General features: G+C 34.2%; 1 protein-coding gene across 1 annotated transcript in view; it reads right to left on the reverse strand.

Moving 5' to 3' along the window:
- Nucleotides 1-389: 389 nt before the first annotated feature.
- Nucleotides 390-14189, reverse strand: part of LOC114680653 (pleckstrin homology domain interacting protein) — a 127011-nt gene continuing 113211 nt past the window's right edge. The window contains exons 36-40 of the mRNA XM_037208233.1: nucleotides 12734-12886; nucleotides 11840-12003; nucleotides 11122-11381; nucleotides 10370-10567; nucleotides 390-6184 (exon numbers count right to left, since the gene is read on the reverse strand). Of these exons, the coding sequence (XP_037064128.1) occupies nucleotides 5547-6184; nucleotides 10370-10567; nucleotides 11122-11381; nucleotides 11840-12003; nucleotides 12734-12886 (1413 nt within the window). The 3' untranslated portion in view covers nucleotides 390-5546. The remainder of the gene's footprint in view (nucleotides 6185-10369; nucleotides 10568-11121; nucleotides 11382-11839; nucleotides 12004-12733; nucleotides 12887-14189) is intronic.

Here is a 14189-nt window from a genome sequence, read left to right on the forward strand (position 1 = left end):
ACTTTAAAGTCTTACATATAATTCCATATAATATTCATCCTAAAATTGGAGATTCTTAGAGTTCTTAAATATGTATGCCAACCTAAAAGATCTGTAGGAAAAAGATTAAAAAATAGCAAATTTTTGTTGTTTTGAGACAGGGTCTTTTGTAACCCAGACTGGCTTTGAAATCTTGATCCTCTGGGATTAAAAACTTGTTACCACCATGCCAAGCTGTAAAACAGCATTCTTACAGATCTGTACAAATACCTTTACAAAACTTCAGCTTTAAGTAAATGTTTATGCAAAATGTTCCCTTGTCATGTAGCCCTCATAAAAACACCAAAATACTTAATTATCATCAATGCAGTAACTTATATACAACAAGCCAATAAAACTGTTTATTTAAATAGACACAGAAAGGCAAATGAGTCTTTATTTTTAACCTTTAGTCACTCTGGAATCACATTAGGTGTTTGAAATCTTTGATAGTGATTTTAACATTTCACAACTAGACAGAACAATGGAACCTCTAATGAACTAGAATTTACATAATGGCTTCTATATCACAATCACTTTGGTAAGTTGCCTACTGAGTATGTACCAAGTGCTTTATGGTGTCCAGAACTAACTAAAACAAACAAAAGAGCAAAGAAATCATGAGGCTCTACAAAATGGCTTAGAAAAACAAGTTTTCTATTTATTTAAAAATAAGTTTATAGTTACTACATTGCAGGGACAGGAATTCTTACACATACATTCTAGTTTGTATAAAAGGATTCCAAGAATTATGCATCAAAACTAACATAGAAAGTGTCCACGTAACAGTAAAGAAAGGTCCAATCAATATGTACAAAAAGAAAGGGCCTGCTACCGCGGTGCAAGACTGCCGTTTATGACATGATACTCCAGGTCTAGAAGAAATAAAACAAAAACATCAATAAAGCTAAATAATTTTTCAAAACTCTGTCACTTATTACATACAACAGATTTGCTTGTGTTTAACATTGCTTTCTGTACAAAATAAACATAATTTTAATTTGAAATGTGTCAGTTACAACTTTAACCCTTTAGGTCAGTTGCTTTTCAAAACTTGAGCTATGTCCTACACATCTAAATATCCCATGGCGGGATTTAGTAGTTTTCTTAATAACTTTTTAAGATCTGTCTCTTCTTGCAGTTTCAATATGGTCTAAAATGTAACATTGTATCTTATTTTTTAATTTATTGTTGTGATAAATCAACACCCACATCCTTGAAAGTAATCAGCATGTGTGTGCATCTATCTGCTTTGTAAGTGCATGTACTATAATACAATCCTGAACCTATCTTCTTAGCTCTTTAAATGTAGAAACTCATCCATATACTACTATGTATTTGGTTTGTGCCATAAAAGATTAATTTCCTGATATTTTTATCTGCATTAAAAGTTTTTCAAAAGAGAGCTATTGAAACTAAAAAATATATTTATAGCTCAGATAGTCTACTCACTGTAATGTGTGCAGGGTCACCTCCAGAGCGCTCACAGTGGTACTTACAGTCTTCTGACTCAATCTGACCTCTTCCTGGGGTACTGTACATAGTTCAAAATGACTTTTCATTTGGAGCACTTTGATAAGTATAATTAAAAACAAAAGTTTCTTAGTAGATGCATAAATTTTAGTTCAAGTCATCCAGAAATCAGGGGAACTAGGGAAAGTCTGCACTTTTTTTTTTTGATGGAAACAAAAGGTGTACTTTAATTTTAACATAAGACAACTTATTACCAAATCAAGGTACTATTGTTAACAGTATCTTCTAAATAAATAGGGAGTAATGCATTCTAGACACAAGAAATTCCCCCCCAACCCTGTTCTCATTTTTAAAATACTACACTCCCAGCATATAGGATAAACATTGATAATAGCCCTTTCATCACTCAAGTACCTTGGTCCTTTCAACCTACTCAAAATGAACTTCCGGTGAACAAAATATTAAAAATCAGTTTGTTTTCTTTAGAGAGAAAGCTTAAAACCAGTTCCTTTCAACTTAACATTTGAGACAAATTTATAGAAAGCTATGATGTATAAAACGGAATGTCAAAATTAAACACTGCCTACTGAAATTAACCATGCAAATGCTAACATCTCACAGGGCCCAAATTTTATTTCAATACACCTATGAAGGTATCTGGTTAATCTACAACGCTACAGCTAAGGGACACTTCTGTTAACAGTTCTATGGTAAGGGAATGTTTGCTGTTCAGGGTCCTACATAATTAATTTCCAAGTGAAACTGATTCCAGTCAATCTCTTCTGTCTGACGTGGCCTAATCACCCAACAAATTTTCTACAGTTATTCTAACTATAGTAAGACAGTTCTATTGTAATCCACCAGTCTTTCGAGTTGGAGTGATACAATGCAGTAAATACAATGGCAATAAGGCCCTTAATCTTCAGTTTATACTTATATGTAGAAGACAGATTGCTCTAGAGAAGGCTGTGAAGGGGGATATTTTAAGAACCTACATATCTACTTCCAAAGGCTGATAGATTATATTTAAAAGGAGTCTAAATAAACTACCCTGTGACAACATTTAGAAGTCTTTTAAACTCAGGTTTTGTGAAGTCAGAATAACATAAAAGAACAAAATTAGGTATATAAACTGATTTTGGGGATGTTGCTGCTGCTGTAGCCCTAGTCTTAAAAGTTGGTTTGTAGCTAAAGATAACTTTGAACTCCTGATGTTCCTGCCTCCATCTCTCAAATGCTGAGATTACCAGTGTGCACCACTGAGCTCAGCCTGAAAATTGATTTTTTTTATGTTCTATGCACATACCAATTTTTATTTCTGAAAGTTTCCATAAACTTGATATTTTTCTTATTGCTTAACTAAGACAAGTGCCAACAATTCCTTCTGGTCTATAAACAGTACATACATTGATGTTACTATCTCAAAGGAGACTTTTCCAAGTGGTAAAACCCAAAACATGATGACTTAAATTTCTTAATTCAACTTTTGCAATCTACAGAAGCTAAATTATAAAAATATAAAATCTGTATCTGGTATTAATATATCTTAAGTGTTTCAGTTACAAATAATCTGATGCAAGTCATTCTGCTTTACTAAGAAACCAGTGTCTGAAAAAATGTCCAAACATGGTCATAAATATACAGCATCTTTAAAACAGAAATAATGTATTTCTTTGTTGTAGGAAAGATGGAAATACTTATTTCACTGCTTAGAAGTTGGAACTATCTGTGTACCATTCAAGAGGTCCTCCACACTAAGACTGTGTGCGCTTCCTTTTACTGAGCACATCTTACATCTACATTTTTTTTATAAAAATGGATTTTAGTCTATTTTTCTAATACAATGCAGATAACATCAGGAAATTACATTTTTTTCAAATAGATTCCCTTCAAAAGCAACTAGTTACTTTAATGACTTAAAATTTCCAACATACACACTATCATTTTCAGTAACGGTGAAATTGACTCATTTTTCTATATAACATGTCATCCATTTCTGCATTATGAAGAGTTAACTACTTAACTTTAATTATATAGTTCAATATATTTGTTAGAAAAAAATAAATGTACAAAAACCTAAAAATTTTGAAATTAGTTTTTTAACTGTAAAATCACAGCAATCCAGTCAGGATCTGGAAAATGGTTCACTTAGTTTCACTGGAGGGTTTCTGTACAAATTTCGTTATAAATGATCTAAAAAGCCCAAATGCATCACTTTTCATTCTTCAAGACAGTTAACATTTGTCCTTATTGGAAACAAGGAAATAATTATATAATCTAATTATATATTTTGCCAAGGTTCAATTAAGGACTTTATTCTCTACATCAGGATCATTCATGCTGATACATATTTTTCCCATCCTTTCTTTTTAAAAATGTAGTATCTGAAAATTTTGGTTACATTTTTGTACCATATCAGTCCTCAGAAAATACTACATTCTTAAAACTTAAAAGAAAAAAAGTAATTTTAAACAATAGAAATGGCATTTATGTTGGTTTTCAAGGTATAAAATAACTAATGTACCATAAAGAAATAAATAACTGCTTTCCTTTTCCATAGCAGTACATATAGTAATACATTCTCCTAAGTCATATAGTTATCATTTACAATAGACAACTTAATTTTACTAATGATGCAAAAAAATAATAGAATACAAGGCACAATCATTAAATGGGCGTTTCTCTTTAGAGTGTATATTGAGATACCAGCGTGATAAGGATACCGTAAAAAGTGCAGAAAAAACACAATGTGCAATGAGACCACTGTATAAAACATGATTGCATAAAAAGTGATTTGGCCTATTTTTAACTTTTAATAGTTGAAAATAACCAATCTTTTCCTTAAAATTAAACTATAAAGTATGACATTTTAAAATTGTTTTTATTCTACTACTATCTAAAAAATCCTGAAAAAAGAATTTATACCTGGGTAATAGTATGCGTTTGTATATCTATTCAATCACACCCATTTATCAATATACACACGCACACAGACATGGTTCTTTGTAAGTCATTTTAGCCTATTGGATATGTCTGAAATTTTAAAATGACATTAATCCAGATCAAGTAAACATCAAATTCCATACTTTTTTTCCTGTATTTTCCTTGAATCCTTTAACCACTTAAACATTGTCTCTAAGATATCTCTGTCAAAGGACCCACCAGTGCATTATTTTCCTACTATTAGTACCAAAAAAAAGAAAGAAAAAAAAGAAAGAAAAAAGATACAACTCAGCATAATTCTGTAATCACTTGCTCTTTAGAATATATAGCTTTTCCAGTATTGAAAAGTGTATGCTGTCCTGACAGTCAAAAACAGGCTTTCCACTGCACTGATTCTCAGTCTTTGGCACAATAAACAGAGATAGAGTGACTGATACAAGAATCAAGGTCTGAAAAATTAGACAGTCAACGTTTTCCAATGTGGATATGTTTCCTTTGCATCAATACATTTTCTCCTTAAGTTTGGCAGAAATGGAGTAAAACAAAAAGCTTCCTCTAGATGTTCTGTAGTTGAACACCCTACAACTAACACTTCCAGGTTAACAAATGGTGGGGTCTTCAAAGTTAGCTTTAGAGGAAACGTTTCTTAATGTACTGCTACTCTGTGTAACATCTTTCTTCCTAAGGGCATGACTTCTGTATCAGTAAAAATGTATCTTACTTGATCAAAAATAATTCAATTTACCAGGAAACATTCTATCACTAGGAATACTATGCTTCAAGAGTGTAGCAGAGCTGTCTCTTCCATAAATAAATCAGGAATTTATAACAGGTCCTCAATTTCAAACAGTGAATGAAATGAATGTGGAAATGAATAACCTACCTAAGGGCAATAAATAGCAAACATTTGAAATATATATGTATATAGATTTTCTTTTTCATTCAAAGACGTAAATTATTTTCTAAATTTGTTTGTTTGTCTCCTTTTTTCCCAAGTCAAATTGTAACATTCCCTAATCCCTCATAGCAGCCAGGAAGCAGAAACCTTAGTTCTACTTACTCCTTAACTGTACCTGCTTCATAGACTCTGAAGTACAATATTTTGCTTCAAGTTACCAACCAATTAAATTAGCCTTTGCTTTTTCAGTCAACTTTCGAACCCGTCCTCTACTAGAAGTCCCAAAAGTCAAAGAGGTGTCTTCAAATAACAGCTGCCTCTGTTCTTCTTCTGAGTCATCCTCATTATAGAAAGCTGTCCTTCGACCTTGGTTTCTAGTTCTCATATGAGGTTCAGAGCCTTTGAGTTCTTCAAACTCTTCTTCCTCATCTACAGGACCATCTGTTTTTTTCCGGTTACTTCTCCTTAACACTTTAACATTCGTAGGAACTATGAGTTCTGAATCTAGGTTTTGTGTTTTCATCTTCCTTTTGGGTTTTCTGCCTCCACGACTCTTTTTCTGTAACAAATCCTCCTTAACAACATTCGTTTCAGAAAGAAAGTTGCATGTTGAAGAAGGAACCACCTCAGCCCTGATTGGAGGCATGTTATTTTGCTCAGAGTTTTCTTGCGTTGTACACTGAAGTTTCTTGGGCTTTCTCCCTCTTTTCTTGTGTGTAACTTCACCACTGCTGGTGTTAGCTTCTGCCTTAGGCTTCCTCCCAGGCCCTCTCTTTACAAGTTTTGATGGCTGTCCTCCATGACCATTTACTTGAATGGTTCCTGCTATAAGAACATTGTTCTTACAATCTCCTGAAAAGAAAAAAACAGTACACTTAATATGTCGTTTAGCCCTCCAACTCATCGGTAAGGGTACTAGAATACTTCTACATAATGATACAGTAATAATAAACAACAATAAAAAAAAGCTCCCACTAAAATAAGAGAATTGATAAATTTCTTCAGCTATTACCTAGATATCTTTATTTTAAAAATGTATTAATTGTGTGTGCACTTGGATGGTGATGTCTGTGTGTGAGTGGCACATGAGTCACCCGCATCTGTGGAAGTCAGAGGGTAACTTTTGGGAGAGAGTTCTCTTCACATGGGTTCTGAGGACAGAAATGAGGTTGCCACAGACTTGCCAGGCAAGCAGTTACCTACTGGCCCATCTTATTGGCCCCTGGGAAAAGATCTTATTGAAGACAGAAAGACAGACTTAAGTACAAATAAAAGACCCAAGTTAATACTGTCATTGATAGCAAAGAGTAGAAATTCCATGTCTGCCTCCTTTTTACACATTATAATATGTATGTTAAGAGTTTTGTATGAATCACATGAAATGATCATATTCACTTGCAGTTTATCACAACAAAGTCTTTTACTGTTTAACTCACTAAACACAGGGTGTATCTGTATCACCACTTCTAAGAAATTTAAGTCACAGAAAAATATTCTTAGAATACGAATTTTGACCTTTTAATTTGGTCATACCAATAAATAACTTACTTTCTTCCTTTCAGTCACTTGATCAGTGAGAAGATTCAACAATAAAGACTGGAAAAATTCTAGCTTTTCTTTCATCTCTTATGAATGTGACCACAATAACTTCTATATCTGGACTCTGATGATCTCCGTGTGGTTCCCTGGACATACAAAGACTCTTCCTTCTTAATTTCCCTACCCAAGATGATTAGGAGTATATCTGCTGCAGTAATTTGTATCACTTACGCTCCATAAAAACTGCCATGGCTTTGATGCTCCTCACCTACTCTTATTTACAAATGTATAAAAAAGTTACACCAAAAAGCCAAGCTCTGTGATACACACATAAAAGTCCAACTGCTGAGGGAATAGAGCCCAAGGGACCATAGAGCTCAGTGGCCAACCAACCTAGCCAACTGGGGAAATCCAGGCGCAGAGGTCCTGTTGAACGACTACTAAATGGTCTTATAATAAAAATCTGAAGCCAGATACCAGGGTGAAAGCTGAAAGATCGGAGAAGCAGAGCAAGCCACAGCTATCACACACCTCTTATCTCACCAACTCCTCAGCCTGACTGGGCCTCTGCAAGAGAGAGAATTCTTGTCTCCTCCGGTCTTATATTCCTTTCTCTGCCCAGTCATATCACTTCCTGTCTCAACTTTCCTAGTGCTGGGATTAAAGGTATATGCCACCACTGCCTTACTTCTGAGGCTAGCTCTGTCCTCTGCTCTTCAGGCAAGTTTTATTTCCTAAATTACAAACAATATATAACCATAAGGTCCTGCTCCTCAAAATAGAAGGTGATTGATTGAGAAAGACACTTTACATCAACTGCTGACCTCCACATGCACACACATGTGTGCACATTCACTGTAAGACAACTGAATAGGAGTTTTTCTTTTTACATGCTATTGAAATAGTCTAACTCTTCATGTAATTGAATGGCAAATGATACTCTCCAATCACACAATATTGACACTATATCAATCATGTAATGTGGACTATTATTTTGGTTAAAAATTTTACTGTTAACTAATCCCATGATAAAAGCCAAGAAATTTACCAAGTCAGCGCAAGGGGTAAAGAGGGAAAAAAAAAAAAAAAAAAAAAAAAAGTAAGTCTTCCCCCATAAACAATTTTCTTTAGATCAGCTTTTTACAACTGTGAGGTAAAGGTGTGGTAGAGAAATGTGGGAATGTGCATAAAATAGCTAAGGGTATTCTACAAAGCAAACTGACTTGAGGAGGGTGTTTTTTTTTTTCCTTTTCTTTACATAAAGACAGACTACTGATAAAGACACTAAATATAAGCAGAGGAACTGGATGATTCAAAAAAGATCAATTACATACACGTATCAGAATTTTTTTTGAGATATTGTGAAAAGATCTGACATGCAAATTATGGCATAGAACAAAGAAATAGCATGATAGACTTTCCAGAAAATCACAGAAGAAAATTTCTCAAACCTAGAGGAAGAGATGCCTTATGCAGTTATAAGAAGTCTAACTGAACACCAAATAGAAAGGACCACAAGACAAAACAAAACAAAAACAAAAAAAAAAAAAAAAAACACCCTACCCCGCAACGACATCCTGTGAAAACACTAAAAACTGAGTAAAGAAAGGGTACAGAGAGAAAGGTCAAGTCATTTACAAAGGCAGGTCCATCAAAATAACTCCTAATTATTCAACTGAGATGTTTAAAACCAGAAGACCTTAGAAAGATGTATTCCAAGTTCTGAAAGCCTCAAACTGTCAGCCTAGATTATAATGTGTAGCAGCAAGTCTACTAATAGAAGGAGAAATCAAAGCTTCCCAGGATAAAAACACTGAAAGAATTTAAGAAGACTAGGCCAGCCCTACAAATAATACATAGAAAGAATACATAGAAATGAAGAGAAAGATAAACACACAAGAGGCCACAGAAGATAAGTAAATATTAGGACAATAATAAAAAAAAAAACACAGACAAAACCAAACCCAAACAAAAAACAACACACCACACAAAACCCCCAACCAACTAAAGACCACAATGAAATGATAAGAACACAGACAAAACTTTGAATGCTCTGAATGTTAATAGCCTCAATTCCCCAATAAAAATACAAGGACTGGCAAACTGGGTTACAAACAGGTTCTATTTTAGGATAAAAGAACAGAAAAAGGTGTTCTAGGCAAGTAGAATCATGAAATAATACCTACTACTCTAGTATCTGACAAAATGGAGCACAAACCAAAACTAGCCAGCAAAGGTACAAATTAATTATAGGGAACAGAACACAAGCCACATGAAGGGGAGATGGGGGAATACTCAAGAGTTCTATGTGTAAGTGGAGATAGGAAGACTGAGGAGAGCTTGGGAGTTAGGTTAGTCCAAACTAAGAAGATATGAAAAAGTATTATGGAAATTGACTATTTTGACAGCTAATTTCAAAATTTTATTTAAACTAGGATTTGAATAGAAGAACCTTGCATGAGTGGCTACTGCTGCTCCCAGAAGAGATGGACTAGTAAATAAAAATCTCAGTGTCTGGCTCAGGATCTGAGTCATTGGTAAGGAGCCCCCAGAAGCATCCAACAACACAAGCTATTTCCATTGATCTTGACTGCTCACCACAACTGACAGTTAAGACCTTACTGATGAAGCCATTCCTCACTTTGGCGACAGGAAGTAAACCTCAATGGATCCCCAAACTTTCTCCCTGCTGACTACTCTTACACAATACCAGAAGGTGCATGTAGGCTGCAGGAGGAGAAAAGACAACATTGGTCTCCTCCAGAGCTGGAGCCCATATGAATAATACCAAGCTACCAGGAAACATTTTTTTGGAAACTATAATGTAAAATGCTCATTAGTAGGCTCTCTTTGTAATGTGGTAATGAAGCCATTCTTTTAATAAGCCTTATGGCATATTATATAAAGCCTTTATAAAACAACAAACAAACCCTGCGCTGCAGGTTTTGGATTCCTTTGGATTCCGAAGTGTAAGGCAACAAGAGTTGAAAACCAGTGAGTTACCATTTAGTAAAGGTCAGTGTATTTTTTTTTTTTTTGTGACCTATGGTCTATTAACATTTATATTTTTGTTCTAGAAATATGAATAATGCCATACTGGGTTAACAAAATCCAATTTGTTTAGGTTTTTAACAATGAAGCAAGAAACTAGTTTACAACATTCAAAGTCTTTAATTCTAAATTTTTAGTTCCATATAGTTTTTTTTTTAATCTTTAAAATTGTTAACAATGTTTTGCTTTTAATACAAAGCTGCAAGTTACTAGGTTTACCAGATTACACCCTGTAACTTTTAAATTGACACCCACCAACTCCTATAAAAACATTAATTGTAAGAAAGACCTACCATATACAAGTAATACTTTTATTTTTACTTTTTTTTTTTTTTTTTGAGGAGGGTGCTCATTACATTGGCTTGGCCTCAGACCTGTGATCTTCCTTTCTCACCTCTCTACTGAACAACCATGTACCACCACACCCAGATGTAAGTAACATTTTACCTTGATCAATAACAGCTGATGACTTTGGAAGTGTGGATGCTTTTGACAGTACAGCAGACTTCATTTTACGTTTGACAGGCTTTTCCTTTTCCATGTTTTCTTTTGCAGAATTATTCCTCGCACCATGGCCAAATGTGGGTTGGTCAGGGCTTGGAAGCGTACTCAAGACCTTGGAATGTTTCACAGAATTCTCTAGCACTAGAACACAAATGTAAAAAGATGAGAAGCTAAGACTTAGTGAACTCCAACATAAGCAAACGGTCTGGGATTGCTTCTAACCTGAATTGCTTCAATTAGCCAAGAGGACAAAAATTGAGTGATACTTTAGGCTTCTTCACAAAATCTTTCTTTTCTGCTGTACTGGGATATAACCCAAAGCCCCATGTATACTAGAGAAGCCCAGTAATCTTTCTAGTAAGAAATGGCTACAAGAAAATTTTAACAAGTGAGCCCAGCTAGAAGAATTTCTCCTCAGTTTAAGATTATGAGGCAAGTCTTGGCAAATTGCTAGCAAGCCTAGGGTTTATATTTGGGTAGTCTCTATCAGTTTGCTATTGTTTTGCCCTACAAAAATATCCCTAAACCTCAATTTTCTTTTTCTCACTTACCCAATTTTTCAAAAAGAGGAAAAACAATAAAAAAAAGCAACAACAATAGCTTCAGGTAATTACTAAAACTCACGGAAAATCAAAAGCTTTTTTAAAAAGAAAAAAAAATTACACCCTGATGTAGAAAGTGTGATTAAGTCTTACTTGTTTTTCCTGGCATGGCAGATGTATTAGTTTTTGAAATAAAAGCTTTTGTGGCTGATGATGTAGATGGCTGCTCAGTGATAACCGGATCTACAGCCACACGGTTGCTCCTGGTTCGAACCACAGAATTGGATTCTGGTTTACCATTTATTTGAGCAGCATTATGCCTTGGCAGGACTGATCGTGTAGGTACAGAGAATGGAGAGGTAGATATTTCTGATTTCAGTTGGGGTTTTAAGATCCTTTTTTTCCTTTCAGGGCTGTAAATAACATTAGAACATTGTTAGTCACTCTTAATTCTCCACATAAGTGGTAAGAATTTTATAATATTGTTGAATCCAACATTTGTACTATCATGAAATATGTTATAATATGAGATTTGTAGTGGATTTCATATGGTTGTGAGCCTTTGAAAAGTGAATATTTAGTGAAGGATCATCATAAATGCTAAAATTATATGACAGAAAGCATGATGCCATCATTATCCTAAAAATGCTGTTTTACTGTATAGATTTAGCAGTTTGAATTTAAGCACTTACACTAGTAAAGCTTTAGTTTAAAAGATTAAAAATCCTCCACATCATAGGAACTTGCATGTCAAATATATCATTCTGCAATATAGGGAATAGTAAAGGAAGCATTAAAAACCACCACGTTCTGCCATTTTGGATGACAAAGTCACAGATTAGCTAACGTCATCGAAAAGACACTTAAGTACCTTGAGGCAGCGCTGCTGGAAAGGGAGCTACTTCTGTTTCGTTTCTTCCTCCTTTTGGTTATAGTATTTCGTTTATGGAAACGAAGAGCAGACTTGTAATCTGACAAAACTGAACTAATGTGTTCTTCAAAGAAAGCAGACAGGCGTAAACTCATGCTGTAAATCTACGGAGAGAAAAAGCATCCATAAAACTGGTTGAAATGAAATTCTTCAAAAGAAAATGTCTATTTAGTAAATAAATACTATAAATGTTTTTTTTGGTAAAATTTTCTAGAATTTAAATATTGCTGTTTGCATTTTTTTTTGATTCTCTTCTGATGCAAAGTAAACTAAAACATTTTTACAGTTGAATTATTTTGACTATAGCCATTTGAGATATTTTGAATTTAGACATTTGAGATATTTAACAGAAAAGATTCTCAAGTTGGGAGAGTGGCAAAATTCCTCATTGTGAACTCTATCATACTTAAACCACCCCAAAGGGTTGGAAACTCATTCCCTTGCCATCTAGGACTATAATCAAGATGATCTCTTCAACTCTTATACTGCCCATTTTGTGAAGCTGTGTTTTTACCAAAGGTAAATGACAGGCTGAACTTTTACAAGTCATTCTCAATTGTTTCTACTCATTAATATGGAACTAGGTAGAAAAGTTAAGCCCAGAAGGCTCTATTTAACAAGACAACCACACTCCCTTTAAAGAGCCAACTATTCCTGAACTGCTATCAGTGTTTAAATGACATCAATTTGAATCACAAAAAAGCACAGTAGAAAGCAGTAGGCCACTATTAATATTAACAACATAACAGCCAGTTAATTTTGCTCAAAGTTTTAAATAAAAACATTTACAGATTTGACATCCTTTGAACAAAATAAAATAATTTGATGATATACCCTTGATCTTTTGCTTGGTGTATATGCTTTAGAATTACTAAAAATGAGCCTGACATCTTTACATAATTCCATTGGTGACTCATAATTCCCAGCCTCTAAAGTTTCTCTGACAGTAGCAAAATCCATTGGAGTGTCAATGATGTCTCTATAGTCCTAAGAGAGAAGGAAACAGTATTATTACTACTACCAAAGTATTTTACAACACAAGAATTCATAGGCTTTCTAAGGCAAGTTAACTCACAGAACTATTAACAACCATTTGTAAAACCAAAACAGTAAAACCTTAAAAACTTCGGTCCACTTATAAATCTAATGAATGTCAACTCATTGAAGCACTGTAAAATTATAAAATGAAGAAATACAATCGAATTGGGGTTGGACAGATGGCTCAGTGGACACGAGCACTTGCTGCTCTTGCAGAGGATCAGGGTTCAGTTACCAACACCCACATGGTGACTCATGACCATCCTTTGACTTCAAGGGGATCCAATGCTCTCTTCTGAATTCTACAAGCATCAGGCATACACATGGTACACATTCATGCAGGTAAAATACTAATATGTGAAACAAAAATAAATCTACAACTTCCCAAAACATCCCATCTATATAGAGGCTGAAATTACAGTAACTTCAAGTTTCAGAATTTACCTACTTAGGTACTTTTGAATAAACAATAATAATAAATGTAAATAGATGTCAAAAAGCCTACATTCTTTCGCATAAGGGACAATAGAACTGTTGAAGTCAACTGGATATAAAATAGGGCAACAAGATGGCACAAAATAGAGAGGTCAAAGGAGAGCTAATGATCACTGCAGTATATGGCTAGGAATTTATTTAGTAGTACAGAGTATACTGAATTTTTCAATAGCACTCACTTCAGCTTTGGATTATTTTAATCCTGCTTCCTTTTGCTTTTACTCTCTTCTATACTGAGATGTGAACATACATTATTGATTTCAAGAGTTCTGATATACTACAGTGAAAATTACACTCAGTTTTAAAATTCTCTACACTACTGTTAAGTATATCTCACAAATTCTGATATTCAATTGTATAAATTGAGATTATAAACCCATACATAGCACACCAGAGTTAAGAATGACCTAGGTTGTGGAAGGAATTATTCAGTTGGTTTAGAGTGGGTTCTCAATTCTTTCCTAGCCATGGCCCAAGGCCACGTTTGTTTCTGTACAGGGTTAATATTTTTTTATCTCTAGAATAAAAACATTAAGGCTCAAAACATAAGCAACTAATAGCAATCAGTAAATTGTAAATAATTTTTAAAACTACAGCGAATTTTCAGGAATTAAAGGGAAGCCAAACTTTAGAAAATCAGAGCGTTGGAATTCTCTGGAATTCTGGGAAGGTGAGTTTCTCATTAACCCAATTTACTCCACTGTTACAATTAAACATTTCTTTTGCGTATTTAATGAGACTGTTTCTGGCTTTCAAA

The sequence above is a fragment of the Peromyscus leucopus genome, chromosome 7 (assembly GCF_004664715.2).
Source record: "Peromyscus leucopus breed LL Stock chromosome 7, UCI_PerLeu_2.1, whole genome shotgun sequence".
Taxonomy (NCBI): Eukaryota; Metazoa; Chordata; class Mammalia; order Rodentia; family Cricetidae; genus Peromyscus; species Peromyscus leucopus.